This window comes from Betta splendens, chromosome 8 (genome assembly GCF_900634795.4).
Source record: "Betta splendens chromosome 8, fBetSpl5.4, whole genome shotgun sequence".
In the NCBI taxonomy this organism is placed as follows: Eukaryota; Metazoa; Chordata; class Actinopteri; order Anabantiformes; family Osphronemidae; genus Betta; species Betta splendens.
In genome coordinates this window covers 10,415,030-10,430,412 of record NC_040888.2, presented here as the reverse complement: position 1 = coordinate 10,430,412, position 15,383 = coordinate 10,415,030, and the positions used below count along the sequence as shown (strand labels likewise).

The window sequence follows — 15,383 nt, the reverse complement described above, 5'->3', positions numbered from 1 at the left end:
ATGTAACAACATGCGCTCAGGCCGGTGAGAGAGCTGGGTTCGAGCTCCAGGTTATCGGCTTCATCTCGACACCAGCCTTCAACCTAACCGCAGTCAGCCATTAGCCATGGGCGCTCACTGACAGCCGTCGTGAGCGCAGACAAAGCGCTTCTGTGAGCGAACCTGGACCCGCGGCTGCGTCAGGTGAACCCCTACTTCCTCCTCCGGACGCACCACCGGGGCCCGTGACGACACGACATCTGGCACGGAGCGAGGCGCTCTCCTCGGACCCCCCCCCCCCCCCCGCTCCCCTGCGCTGACCACAACCGCTGGGAGCAATCACGGTGTCACGTCTGAGCTCCGCTGCAATAAGAGCCCTCCCCCTCCCCCCCCCCCCCCTTCTTCCTACTTTTTCCCTGCCTCTCGCGCTTTTCTTCCCTTTCTTTCCGAGCCTTCTTTCTTTTTCAGAAGCGAAGCTTGGCAGCAGAAAACCACAGGGCTCCAGTCGGCCTCCGAACTCCCTCCACCCGCCTCTGCCGGAGCTGCAGCTCCCTCCGTTTTGGTTTCCTCCCTCCCCTCCACAGACCCTGATGTATATATTTAGCTCGTCCCTGCTTCTGTGTAATTAACATATCAAAATTATAACGTTGGGAGCGGAGGATGATGTCGTCGTTCCCCTCGGCTGGACTCGGGCCCGGGGCGCGCGTCTCCGCCGGCGGCCGTCCAACGCGAGGGCGCGGCGGCGGCGGCGGTGCCAGGCAAGGAGAGGGAAGGCGAGCGGAGCGCCTCGTGTTTATTAGAGCAAAGGGAGATGGCCTGCCCGACTCCAGCAGCACCGGAGTTTCCATTTGAGGTCATCTGGTTTTTACATTCCTGCCATGCACCAGCGGTCACACCGCGCGGAGGAAGTCCACCATCGCTGTGCTCGCGGGATCCTACAGTCCAGCCATCCGCGAGCTCTTCAGCTCGAAAGGACTGAAGATTAAATCCAATATTTGGGCTCCTCCTCCTCCTCAGCCCCTCTTCGTCTCCCCCCGTTGGCACTACGATGGCACCCAGATACCGCATGACATGTTTTGAACACAGGAGTGTCCGCCCACGCTATCACTCATCGGCCTCTCCTTCCTGTTGACACGCCGCAGACCGTCAGATCCAGAAGAGCAGGGCGCCTCCGGAGAGGAGCGGCGCTGCCGGTGCCACATGTGCCAAGTCTTTAGCCCCGGTCACTCTGCATTAGCGGCCTTTTAATGGTGGCAGCAGCTCGGAGTCTAAACTCACCCCCCCCAGAAATAAACAGTCATCTGCGATTTCGTGATTTGTTTCACCCACAGGAAAATTTAAAAAAAAAGGTCAGACGACGCAGCCTGGAGGAATGGTGGCTCTTTTCTTGTCTCGCTGTTTTGCTGCCCAGTGGGACAACAGTGAAGGACCGTGACTGGAACGGGGGTCACACACACTCTGCCTGTCTGTCTGCCTGGAGTTCCTTAGAGGAACCCTAACAGAAACATACCGTCCTGTTGGTCTTCGTTCTGTAAACTTGGAGAGGAGACGGAGGAGGAAGGAGCCGACAAACAGAGATCAGAATTGGGGCCCAGAGTCACAGAACCCGAATTCAGCTAAGACGCAGCAAAAATGGAGGCTTTTCTCAATGGGAGGACCCTGAAAAGGGAGATGACCAAAGAAGGCAGGAGACGGGATCAAAGTCTGCGGCTCTGACAGGAAACAAGAAGAAAGCTGGAGTTGGGCGAAGTTTAGAGCATAAAAAATCCAAAGTGCCCCACGAAGAAGGATGGTGGCGGGAACCAGAGGAGAGAGAGCAAGATGGAAACACAGAGAGATGGGATCTGCATGCGCAAACGAGGCTCCTGTGGTTATTTTTAGTTTTGAGTTTGGGATATCCCTTCAAATAAACCCAGATTCAGATTTCAACTTTTCTGTTTAGAGTCTCTTAAATAGTATAAAGTGATCTCCTGTTCGGCCTTGTCCTCTTTTTTTACGTGCTCATTTAAGGTTCATACACTTTCAAGTGAAACAATCCAAGTACTTCCAGCTGTTGATTACTGTCAGACCACTGGGGCAAACAAACCGAAGACATCACCCCTGGAGAGAAGAGAAGACATGAGGAAAACGCTCCATCTCCTCCTCATCCACATCTGATTAGCTTCCTGATAATCTCTACCCCGTGATTCAAAACAGAAAACAACCTCCCCCTCTTCACCAAGTGACCGTGTGTGTGTGTGTGTGTGTGTGTGTGTGTGTGTGTGTGTGTGTGTGTGTGTGTGTTTTTTTAGGAAGTGGAGATCGTCAGTGACTCAGCTCACTAACCCTGATAAAACAACAGTAATTCACTGCGATTCACAGTCCATCGAGTCTCAATCAGCGCTTTGAAGGCTTCATCTGGACGCCTGCCATCGACACCACGAACAGGCCTGAAAGTGAAAGTGATGAGGAAACGTCTCCCCCATTAATAACACCAGTGGTCGTACAACCAGGAATATCCAAGAGCAGCACGCAGGTAAACATCCACTTCCCCCCGCACCGGTGAATGTGAGCTGTAGCTGATGAAGCGCATGTGACAGAGGGAGGACTTGGTTCTGCTCTGGCCGTCGTTCCCGCACCGTTACTCATGCGGATTCTCCGTGTGGTCGTCTCCTGCGTCTTGTCCTCCTCACACAGAAGACGCATTGTTCCGCAGAACTTCGTTACCGTTGCCTCTCTGCAAACATGTAAACATGATAATAATGCACCACAGTGAGTAGAGGACGCAGGGCAGATTTGGCCCCTCCCTCCTGCCTCTTTAGCTTTTGGGGCTCCAACCTTTGAACCTTCACCTCCAACGATCACAGGCCGCAGACAGATCCTGCAGACAGACACAGGCAGAGTCAAGTCTGCATTACAGAGCAAGACCCGGCCTGCCCTCCGTTGCTCCTCACCATCACTGTACGCCGCTCACTGTACGACGGCACAGACAGACACAAAGACAGAGGCCATACCGTCTACGGGCCGGACCTGATTAGCTCCAGTGTTTCTGAGAGGGGCTTTGTTTCCCTGCAGCGCCTGGGAGGCGGATGCCACATGCACAACACCCAGCTGCAGCACGAAGCAGGACGAGAGCTCTCCGCAAGACGACGGAGGACAAAATATTTAGGGAGAGGTAAACTCCATGTCCAGATAATACACAAAGTCTGAGCTGGGGAATGTTTCACGTTACTGGGCTGGAAAAAGGTTTAAACAATTTGCTGCAGGCTTGTTTGTAACAAATGTCTTATCAAACAAGACCTACAATAATAATCATGATTAGAATAATAACTAAATTCTATGTAGTGCAACAAATTGCCTTTAAATGCTGATTTGAATCATATGGAGTCAAACGCGCCTCCTGCAGAAAATGACTAAACTAAACCTGAGGCCTGAGACCAGATCAATAGGCGCCATTAGCAACAGAAGCAGCCGCTCCCCTCTCCCCACAGCAAACAAGGTCAGCGCCGGCCGACGGCCTTCGCCCACCCGAACGCCGGCTGCGCGCTGTTTGCACGAGACCAAGGACTCGCCCACGCAAACATGGAGGAGGAGGACGAATCAAAAAAGCTGGATGTGCGTCTGAGCGCACCTGCGTTCAGACCGCTGTTACTGCGAAGTGTGATGTAAACACGTTGGAGGCCGTACGCCTGTGACAGCTGGTGTGTTTGTGTGTGTCTGTGTGTGTGTGTGTCAGGCTACAGCGTGTCAACACACACACTCCAGGTTAACGACTCGTAGGTGTGGGCAGCTGTCCCCTCCGGCTGAAGGAATGCAGCAGAGCCCTCACACACACACACACACACACACACACACACACACACACACACACACACACACACACACACACACACACACACACACACACACACACACACACACACAGGGCTCAGGCCCTGCCAGCTGTTGGGACGCAGCACATTCAGTGCCCCGAGAGCGCTCATTGTCCGATCTAATCCGCGAGTGAAAAGGTAAACGCTTTTGTGGAGTTTGCCTCCTTAGAAACGTTCCAGACTCTCGCTGGTTGACTCGCGTCTTTCATCAGTCTGAATCAGCGCATAAATGCCAATTACATTAATTTCATCCAACCGTGAATGGTGCAAAACAAGTGGGAGACAGGTCAGACACACGCTAGTCAACAGTCGTCATGTTCCTACAAAGGGAGGATTCCCAGTATTTGACCAGTGAAAGCTTAACTAATACCTGCTTACAACCAGCACAGGTTGAATCCATCTGCAAGTTGAGACCAGTTCAACCAGAGGCTGAGTTTGGCTTCAATGAGAGTGTGTGTGTGTGTGTGTGTGTGTGTGTGTGTGTGTGTGTGTGTGTGTGTGTGTGTGTGTGTGTGTGTGTGTAATCAAGTAAATAATGAGCAGACTCACTGATTGGGAGAGTAAATGTTATTCGAGGCCCTGGAGAATAAAAGTGCCAGAAAAACCTAAATATTTATGTCTTTGTTAATCATCACAAACATGCAACAACACAAACAGGGACGGCTCACGAACCGAACCTGCTGCGCTCTGTTTAATAAAAGCATCTGCCCGCGAGCGCAGAGGCGCTTTCCTCTGCAGCTGTTTCCAGCCAGAGCCGCCTCGGTCATGAGCGGCTCCTCTGCTGCCGCCGTCTTATCAGCGCATCGGACGAACGAGCGCCGCCGCCACGTCCGGAGGCCCTCGCGTCTCCCGCCGTCGGTGCTGACATCACGCGGTGCACTGCAGCATGGGGCCGTGGGGCCTCTGCCCCCGCCGCTCGCCGCATCGCTCATTGATTGATACCTTAGAGCGGGCCGCGCTAACGACGTCAGCGCCGTCCCGCCGGACTCCATCAGAACCGCTCATCGGACGCACGCTGCCTCCCTTCCTCCCGCTCTCAGCTCCAGAACACAAAGGCCGATTTACTTTAGGCCTTGTTTTGACAAAGTGAGCGTTTAATCAGATTTATTCGGAGCAGTTTTGCATCTCTCTGTCGGCCTTTATCACATTATTGTAAAGGATGGGTGTTCAGTGGTTCAGGGCCAGCGGTTCTGCATGTGCACTGGGCCACTGTGGAAAAACTCCAGACTAAATAAGAGCTGGGTGTTGGCTGGGACGCACGGGGTCAAAGGTCAGGAATGAAGCGGGTCAGGGACTGAGATTAGACCACTTAAGGTCAGCACTGTAAGAAGAGATGTCGAACAGCCAAAGACGCCACTAATTGAGTTTTCCTGCTTCCTGGTGATGAAGTTGACGGTTTTGTGGAGACAAACCAGCAGTTGTTACATGTTCGACGCAGAGAGTTTCAAGTTTTGCCGCAGTGTTTTCTGTAACAAGCGTGAAGCCCAAACAATAAAAGACATCTGAACCCTGATACTTAGAACCAGCGAGGTCCAATAAAAGAGCAGGAGGCTTCGCTCTCTGCTGGATGAAAACGAGTGGACCACAGCAGACTGGAAAAAAGGAGATGCTAATTGACAGCAGGTGGGAAAACTGAGACTAGAGAACATCAGCGCGTGCACACACACACACACACACACACACACACACACACACACACACGCACGCACACACACACGCACACGCACACAGAATCAGAGCTCCAGACTCTTGACAAGTGGACGGCCGCCCCTCATGACTTCTCTGTGACACACCTCAAAGCAAACACTCAAACCAAGCAAACCACTGTTGTCATTTTTTATGAAGAAAAGATGAAGATGAGGGAAACGTCACCAGCCTCTCTTTCATATTCTTGTTGCACAGTTTAAAAGCTTGTTGGAGACAATTTCCTATAATTAAAAAAAAAAACAGCAAACTAGTAAAAAAAAGTGTCCCCTTCAGTCAACCAACCACATTTTACCTCCCAAACGCGTCCATCCCCGTTCGGGACGTCCCGTCAGAGTCGTGGCGCAGCGAGGGGCGGACAAAGGCTGAGTCGAGCCGGGCGTTAACGCGACGCTGGCTCGATTCGACGAAACCAGCGGGCTCGGTTCGTTCGTTGCGACCACATCGGTGCCGATAAAACACTTGGTTTCTGTGCCGCGTGTGTACACAGTGGCTATGTAAACCAGCGGTAATCCTCTTAGGAAATCACGCTCTCTGACCAGCTCCTCTGACCGGCGCTGCGCCCCGCACGGTCCGGACCCCAGAACCGCACAGGTACCGCAGCGGCCGCAACGGTCGGCGCGCGAGCGCGGCTACTTACGTGGTTCTCGGAGTAGGGTGGTATTCCAACAAGGCAAAAGGCAACTCCATTCATTGGGAGCGGATTGCTGCGACCGCGAGAGGCTGATTCGCCACAGAGGCAGACGAGGAGCCGCGGGACCAACGACGCAGCGTTAGAACTTATACCTCCAACGCTTCTCCACCTTCCTTCCTTCCTCCCAAAGAAATCCACCGCGTTGTGCTGCTCGGAGCCGCTCGCTGCGCTGCGCTGCCCCCCCGCCCGCCTCCTCCCCGTCTTCTTCTCCTTCCGCCAGACCGCATCAGTTGTACTTTACTAAATCCCCCCTCCCGGCGCGCGGCCTGCCTGGAAACCGACAGCCGCGCAGTCCACGCGAGGAGCACAAACAGGAAGTCGAGGAGCTCTGCCTTCAAAATAAGGTCGGGTTTAAATACATCGGCGTGATGACTCATGGTTTGAGGTAAAGGAAGATATTATCTGTGATCTAATATTTCTGGAAGTCATGAACGAACAATAGGTGGACTAGTTGCTCAATCGCCGGTTGAACTCACTGCTAGATGAACACTGCGGCGTTCATGTCACACTGACGTAATTTGTGTTTATATACGCGTTTAGTGTTTTGTAAAGATTTTTATAACTCTATTAATACATACTTTTCTATTTCTTTGAAGCGTTTTCGAGGATTTCATGGACCACATCTAAACCGGAAACAATTTTGTTTCGCGATCTTAACCGTTAACTTGACAGTTTTGGAAAAGCAGGGAGTTAAATTAGAAGAGGGTGCGTTGGTTAAATCACTGCGCTCCGCCCTGAGGCCGCAGCGTGCGGGCTCCCTCTGGCTGCGCCCAAACAGCCGGGCGGGAGCCGCATGACATCTGTAACTGACGTCACCAGGGTTTAAAAACATCAAAGTCAACGCATTCTGTTAGTCAAAGCGCAAGTAACATTTTTTAAATAAGCATGAGATCTGTCACAGAGCAGGTCACAGCGGCCAGTGTCCTAATAAACTTCCAGCTAAAGTGCATTTACATGTGGTCCACCTCACTGTGAGTCATTACATCACATGGAGAAAACAAAAAGGTCTTCAGACACAAGGAAGAGAATTTCCTCATTTCCCATTGTTGACGACTACAATTAACACATTCTCAGAAGCGTTGACAAATACATATTTTTAGCCATAGATGAATATTTGCCATGTGAATAGACAGATACATTTAGCAGAAGCTTACTCATCAGTCGAACACTAATGTCAGGCTGCTGCCAAGAAGTGCGTCAGTATCTGTGACATCACGCAGAGCTTAAACGCGAATCCAGTCCAGAAATGTGAATGAAAGCGGAAAAAAGAGCAAGCTTCAGCTGCTGCGCTGGTTCAAAGCCGGGGGGGCCCATGTGGCTGCCATTACTCTGAAGGGGGGTGCGTGTATAAGAAGGCCACTTCAAACGGCTGCCAGCCTCCAGGGAAGCGGACCGGAGTTAGAGCACGAGCAGGGCCTTCCAAGGTCTTCCAGGGATTTCCAGGGCCTTCCAGGACCTTTCAAGGCCTCCAGGTGCCTTCCATGTACTTCCAGGGCCTTCCAGAGCCTTCCAGGTTCCTTCCAAGGCCTTCTAGGTGTTTTCCAGGTGCCTTCCAAGGCCTTCCAGGTGTTTTCCAGGTGCCTTCCAGGGCCCTTCAAGGCCTTCTAGGTGTCTTCCAGGTCCTTCCAGGGGCTTCTAGGGGCCCAGCGCTGCAGCTGCCAGCTCAGCCCTCGTCTCAACGCGCCCCCTCTGTCCGCTCACTCTCCCCCCACGGCCTCGGGGGACCTTTGATCGACCCCTGCATTTCTGCCCGCGGCTCACTTCATGCTTCAAACGTCCCCATCGTTTTCCATTCGGGGCAGAAAATCATCGTACGCGCCCCCGCTACTGGCCCGCTGCAGGCGTAGGGGGTCTCTGTGAGCACCAGATCAGCTGCAAATCCACCGTGGCAGAGCGAGGGCCCAAAGAGCTTCAGCGGGAGAATCCTGGTCTTAGGGTGGAAGAGGAGCAATGAGGCGCTGGAGGGCGTTTTCTGTCCGCTGAACCGACCTATCTGCTTCACTCCATGTGTTTTCTATTGGGAATAATGGTCCAGTTACAGTGCAGTCCTGCAGTCAGACTGTCAGAGCTGCAGGAATTTGATTTATGCACCAGAGATGCTGAGCACCACCTCGGACAGGTGGGTAAAAAACTGCAATCGGACCCATTTTAGGGCAAAGGAAGTGTCCTCCTCATGCATCTGGGGACTCGGCGCTCCCTGCTGCGTCTCTGGGTCGGCCTTACTCGCTGACACACAGCCTCGGGCCTTGGGAATGTCCCCGTCATCCAGCGGGTGAGCCCCGGTCTGAGCGTGATTGGAGGAGACCGCTCCTCCCTGGAGGCTGAGGACGAGCAGGGAGCACCCGGAGAGCGAACGGCCTCCACTCGGCCATTACATAATCAGACACACAGCCTGGCGCCTCACAGGCCCGACCCATAAACAACCATCAACCTACTTGCTTGCTGGACCGCGGTCCCGGTCAGGGAGGGTCATCATGTGATTGAGACTTGAGGTAGAGGTCCTGCTGCGCGTCCATTGGGCCGCCTGTTGACACAGAGGACCCCGTGGCACGCTTTGAAGGGGGTTGTGGGAAGCTCGAGGAGGGGAAGCGCTAACCCCGGCCGGCGCGGCTTCCAGACAGAGCCGTAAATCCCCCCCCCCCCCCCCCCCCCCCCCCGCCCCGCGCGACAGCGGCCCCCTTTGTCTGGCCGGACAACTGGCACGAGAGGCGGAAACAGCTGAGCGCTCGGCACAGACGGGCCCAAAACAGCGAGTACAGTGAGTTGCAGCTGGCTTGAATGTGGCTTTCATGAATATTTTATATTTTGCATCAGCAAATTTACCTGTTTCACTCGGTGAAACAACATGGACAAACAGGATGAGCTGTTTGTGTCTAAGAACGATGGACCATGACTACACTCTCTCTCTCTCTCTCTCTCTCTCTCTCGCCCAATGATGTAAACAACTACAGGCCTGGATGAGGCCTGGAGCTGCTGAGGTGGAGGCGGCTCAGCAGTAGGAGCTCTGTCTGCAGCTGATGTGATCGTGAGTCTGAAAACTTCAGGCTGATGCGCTCTCGTCTCCAAACACGAACCGATGTTTTCCTGTGGGCCCCTATGCAGCCTTTACAAGTGGAGAGCTGATAAGAGGCCATGTGGGAGCGTTTGAGATAAAGGAACAAAGAGGAGGAAATGCCTCCCGTCTATAATATGGAGAGTAAGCGGCGTTCAGGTGTCACTGATTCAATCCAACAGCGTCTCTGGTCTGTTTCCACAAATCCGTCCCTCAGAAACAGGCAACAGTGAATCATGCTTCCATTAATCCACGGCACACGTACCCCAAAGGACGTCGCCATGCCGACCTCCGCCTCCGCCACCACCCCTCATTCCCCCGAACCTGTTCTGAGATAGTGAAAATAAACAGAGGCTGGTATTTCCAGTAGCAGCGCTGTGAGCTTCCTTCCTCGTGCCCGTCAGGCCTTGGAGCCCAAATGTATTTGCGGCCTCTTTACTTTTCACGGCTCCACGTCCTGTGTTCGCATCACTTCCTGTGGCACGGGAGGGGGGCACACAATGGAAGTGACATTTGTCTTATGAGGCACTGAGGAACTGCTTGCCCTCAAATCTGGTCAATGTTTAGATTCCTCAGCTGGTCAGTGATGAGTCACAAGAACAGGTCCTCAAATAAGTACCTCAAAATTATTAATAGACCAAAAAATGTTGACGCATGGGGAAAATTTCAAAATAAAGCAAGAAGAGGGTTTCATCAAAAATAATACACTAAAATAAATAAACTAAAACTAACTTTCACAGCTGTTGCATTCTATAATCAGGGGCACAGGCCTCATTTGAATAATTATAACTCCTGTAACTATAAAAATGTCCAGTCACAGATCTCCTGAGTAGTTGTGATACAACAAAAGCACTAAGCCACGCGTCCTGCTGTAAACACAATCAATGGAGTAATCCTGCACACTGAGCGAGATCGTATCCTAATCCCAGCGATTCCCTGACCCTGAAACTCAGAGATAAGTTTGTCTAGACGCAGCCTTAAAGAACTGGAGGAGAGGGAGGATTCAATAGAGGTTTACACCTTCAAATTCCTATCTGTTATTATTATTAACCTCATAATCTTGTGTTAAATGTATTATCAATGGGATAAGATGCCACCATCATTAATTTCTAAATTAAACGTGCATCGTCAGGGTGAGGAGCACAGACAGCATCGTATTATTCCAGGTTGGACTGTGTAAACAGACGACCATCTGCTCCTTAGCTGCTCACTGAGAATTCCTTAAATAGATAATCCCCCAGTCCCGCTGAAAATATAGAAAATGTGCCACGGTTGCACCCCGAGGCCACCAGGGGGCGCGGACGAGCACGAGCAACAACCAGGATGAGGGTGAAAATGTCCCCACGTTCAGATCTGTGTGGAGGTTTGTTCGTATTGTCCTCATTAATGAGGTTCAAAAAATGTATGGACACAATACTAGAATAACAGGAGCTGAAAATATGGAACAAAGGACAAAACAAACTCTCATCAGCCCGTTCTGTGCAGCTGTGGCTCCCGCTAACAGCGCTTCATCCCTGTGACCCGTTTAATGATCGGAGCAGCGGAACAGCACCAGGCGTCGGCCGCACAGCTGTTCATTCCAGACTGACGTCCTCACGCGCACGCGGGGGACGCGAAGTCCAAACTCAAGGACGGAGGAGGGGGCGCGGAGAGCGCCGGGAGATAAACACACAGCCGGGGGTCAGAGGGCGAAGGGGAAAATGTGTCAGACAGAGAGCTGTGCATGTCACTCTGGCCCATTAGCTTAAATTGAACCAAGCCAGTAGCAAACAGCCTCCTAATTGGATGAAACCTCATCCCGCTGTTGGGTTCCATTCATCTCCGCTCGGCTGCTCCCATCCTGTGTCACCAGCCTGCAGATGCCTGACCCGGGCCCGAGTGATGCAAAGTGCTGCTAACAGGAAGGGCTTTAACCACTCGGCCCGACCTTTGACCCGAGGGACCACACCCTCACCCACACACAGACACGCTGGCCGTCTGCATTCACTTGTTCATTGCTCACCACTTAAGTGCATTGAAACTGAGGTCCGAAGTCATGGTTCTGCGCCAAGCGGGAGCTGTTTACGTTCCGGTGATGCGTGTCCTAGTTTCTTTTTCAGGACAGTCCGCCCATTGTGCGCCTGCGGCCACGTACCGATCGGTTTTCGCCCACCTGACAACCCGGCAGCGCCTGAACTGCGCCATACATGTAAAAGACGGGTCAGCGTGGCGGCAGCAGACCTGCAGGATGGTTCGTACGATGTGTTTTCAATTTTAATTTGCATGCAATTGTGGGCACAGATCATTCCCTCAGAGGCTCATAGACAATAGAGGGAGACATTCCTGGGAGTCCAGAGCTCGGAGGGCTGCAGGCGGGGCCTCGGGGGGCGTTAGATTTAACCACCTGTTCGACCAGACGCCCACACGCGCTCACGATCCCTCGCACCGTCTCTTAATTAAACTGTCTTTGTTCTGACAACGCGTTTCAGCCGCGTCCGCGAGAACCAGACGATCAGTCCACATCGCTGAGCCTCATCAGACAGTCTGAGGGATTCCCTCCGCGCCCGTGACACACTTTGCGCTCGCACATCTGAGGACAACATCCGAGCATCGCTTCAAAAGTAACAAGTCACCACTTGATCATTTCATTGTGTCCTTTTTTAAGCTGCTACAGCACAAAGAAACAGTTGTTTTAGTCTGATGGATGTGATGGAACAACTCCAACAACCCGGGCCTCGTCTGCCGTAATGACTATTGATTAGGACTAATGACCCAAAGTGATTATGTGAGTATGGCTAATCGCCCTCAGGCCTGGGAGCGGGCCTGGTGTCAATCTATTGTTCTTACTTTGGAGACTTTATAAAAAGTCAAAAGACCCCCGGAGAGGATGAGTAACACACGGTGTGACAGAGGCTCATCTGCTCTTTATATAAGCACAGCTGGAGCGAGCTGACGCCCCCCCCCCACACACACACACACGCACACACTCTGTCCAGCCTCTGTTTACGTCGCCAGCGGAGCTTTCTCGGACTCGCGCTGTAAATCCAGCGTCCCGTTAAAGAGGCCACGCAGACGCCTGAAGCAGGAACCACAGGAGGAGATAAAGCCTCGCAGGCGTGTTGCTGGACGACAAGGCCACATGACAAACAGGAAGCGCCGCAATCGCATTTATTAAAATGACACGGCCCGGCCGGGGCCGCGCACAGTCAGCATCTGCGAGTCCTGCGCGGCGTTGGAAATAGTTTCTGCTTCCTGCGAGCGGCACAGTTCACACGGGTGAGGGCAGCGATGACATACTGGCCACTAAACTGGGGGCTAACATCACCATGACCTGAGCAGGAGGAGCAGCATTCATAATTCACCAAACGCTGGGCTGGGGTGTGTCACTGACGCTCGCACCACTTCAACCTCAGGAGAGTAGAGGACACAGCGTAACAGAGGAGACGGGGGGGGGGGAGGGAGGGAGGATGAGGTAATCAATGAGCGGGACACACGCGGGTGTGTATTCAGGGCACCAGGAGGGGAGACGAGGCCGGAGCCACTAAATGCACCACACGCTGGTTCCGTTCAGCATCAGCAGCAGAAATCGAGGACTTTAAAGCATTCGCGCTCATTGTGAGGGAGGAACACGCACCCGACGCCTCCTGCTCTGAGAGTAAACAAGCGAAGGCGTGGATGAGGCTGGTGACACACACACACACACACACACACACACACACACACACACACACACACACACTGTTGCATGCCTCCATCCCGGCGTGATCAGACACATCGCCGCGGCGACGCCAGCTCGGCGGCCGAACGCAGCCACGCCTCTCGCTCGCTGCTTCGCTCCGTCCCAGCTGTTGATACGACGCGGGCGACCAGAGATAAGCTGGTGGCGTTTTGGGCCGTGTCACTCCTCCAGGAGCTTGGTAACCCCCCCCCCCCCCCCCCTTCTCCCCCTCCTCATCTCCCAGAGTAAAGAAGAGCTCACAGAGAAGCGAGGAGTAAACATGCTGTAGGATAAGACATCTGCTGCTTGTTTTAGCCCACAGGGACTGAAAACAGAGGCGAGGGGTGTTCTGGGTTCTGGGTCGAGCCCATTAAAAGGTGCTGCTCCCCTCCCCTCCCTCCTCCTCCTCTCCATCCTCACCTGGTCCATGATTTCAGCGGTCCTGCTGCCTCCTCCTGTTCCCAGACATGGCACGGGCTCCCTGGCGCCGTCTCCTCCCGCTCCTCTGGCTTTTTGTTCCGTATTCCCGCGAACACGCCGGTCCGGCCCGGTTCGGCTCACACGGGCGAGGCGGCCCGGCGGCCCAGCGCTGCTGCTGCTGCTGCCGCACGGCTCCACAGAGGCATGGCTGTGACAGTCTCATGCATCCAGCGTCCTCCTCCCGTCCTCTCCCGCGTCCTGTTCTGCTCCTGCTGCTCTGGGTGGAGGCCGGGGGGCCAGCAGGGCGTGTGTTGTGGTGGTGGTGGTTGGAGGGGGGGGGGGGTCCTCACCTTCCTCCTTGATAACAACGCACGGGGAAGAGTCTCCCGCTCAGCGCTCCTCGTTCTCGAGCTCTTTCACCCGTTCACAGTGTAAGCTGGCCCTCTGCCTCGCCTCCTCCCCTCCCTCCCTCGCGCTTCTGGCTCCGCTTCCCTCCTCTCTTTCCATCTCCCCTCCCCCTCCTGCTGCAGCCAGCACAGAGCCGCGGCCAGCCAATGAGAGGGCGGGAGCACGCAGGGGAGGAGGGCAGAGGGCGCGCATTGGCTGCGACGGCGACCACGTGACTCCCGGCAGAGGAGAGACGGACCCTCTACCAGCTGTCCAGCTCATGCTTCCCTGAAAACCTCTGTTGCCATTGACAACAGCTGCCGCGCAACACGCCAACCACAGCTCCGCAGACACAAAGCCATTGGCTGGCAGGATTTACGGCCCCCGCCTTCCATTGTGGGGGGGCATGTTGGGACGTGTAGTCCGATGTGCGGCGTTTGGAAGCAGACGCCCCAGCGTCTCCGGGAGGAATGCCGAAGCGCGGGAGCATCCGCGCAGCAATGGCTGACGTCCAGGTTCGGCTGGAGAGCAGACGTCTGAATGGTGGAACGAACTTTCGTACAACTCACATATAAAAAAGGAAAGCGCTCGAGGCCCGGGGCTCGTAGTGAGCCAGGAAAAAGACATCCTCTGCCGCTTCCCTCTGCCCCCCCCCCCCTCCCCCCCCCCCCCCCCCCCACCCCCCCCCCCCCCCCCCCCCCCCCCCCCCCCCCCCCCCCCCCCCCCCCACACACACACACACACACAGCAATATGTGATGATCAGCGTACACGCTGTTGTACTTATGCTTTGACATGACATCACCATCTGCACTTGAACCATTTGCTTTCGTATTGTTCTGTCCATAATCCAGAAGACGGAGGAAAGAGAAAACTTCTGCCAGCAGCTGCAGCTCCACGGGTGGATTTCTCCTTTCAAATCGGTCCCCAACACTATTGCATCTGCCCAAGAACGCGGCTCCGGGGGAAACCCGCGGCCTCCGCCGCTGAAAAACAAAAGGGCACCTGTTCCGGCTCCTTTCTGAGTCCCGGGGCCCGCGAGGGCGGGGTGGTCAGGAATGCGGGTCTAACAAGGTCACGACGACCAGCCGTGCCCCACGCTCTGCGCGCTCGCCGTGCGTGCGTGCGTGCGTGCGTCCTCCAGCGCAGCGCTGCGGTGTCACCCGATCCGCCTGCGCCACAGACGCAGCGTCCGAGCCGCGCGCGCGCGCCGTGTAACGGGGAGGCTGGTAGACTGTGCTATCGGCGGAGGAATGCAGATTATTCCGGAGAGCGTCTCTGTCTGCACACATGCAGGGGAAACCTGAGTGGTTGGAGGAAGTGGAGAGGAAGAGTGTGAGGAACCGTAAGGTCAAGGCTCAGCTGGTTGAAAAAACACTGTTTAATTCTTTCAATTTGTTTTTATTCAGTTTCACATTTTCTAAAAAGAAACTACAGAAAACTATTGATTTTTCTCAGTGTAAACATTTAAAACGCTCAGAATGAGCTGAAGAACACAGTGAAGTCATGCACAGGGATGAAGGAACAGGATGAAGACGGCTCACGTCCTGTATCTGTTACACAAAATGAAAATTGCCGTTTCATACAGTTCAATCTCAGG

At 54.1% G+C, this 15,383-nt stretch overlaps 1 protein-coding gene across 2 annotated transcripts in view; it reads right to left on the bottom strand.

The window, feature by feature from the left end:
• arhgap23a (Rho GTPase activating protein 23a) overlaps positions 1 to 13,836 on the bottom strand; it is a 40,113-nt gene extending 26,277 nt beyond the window's left edge. The window contains exon 1 of one of the 2 annotated variants that reach the window (XM_029157815.3): positions 13,398 to 13,836. In XM_029157815.3, coding sequence (XP_029013648.1) covers positions 13,398 to 13,406 — 9 coding nt within the window. In that variant the 5' untranslated portion in view covers positions 13,407 to 13,836. Of the gene's footprint in view, positions 1 to 6,174; positions 6,431 to 13,397 lie in introns of those variants that run through there. The other variant, XM_029157812.3, reaches the window with a different exon arrangement.
• Positions 13,837 to 15,383: the final 1,547 nt, after the last annotated feature.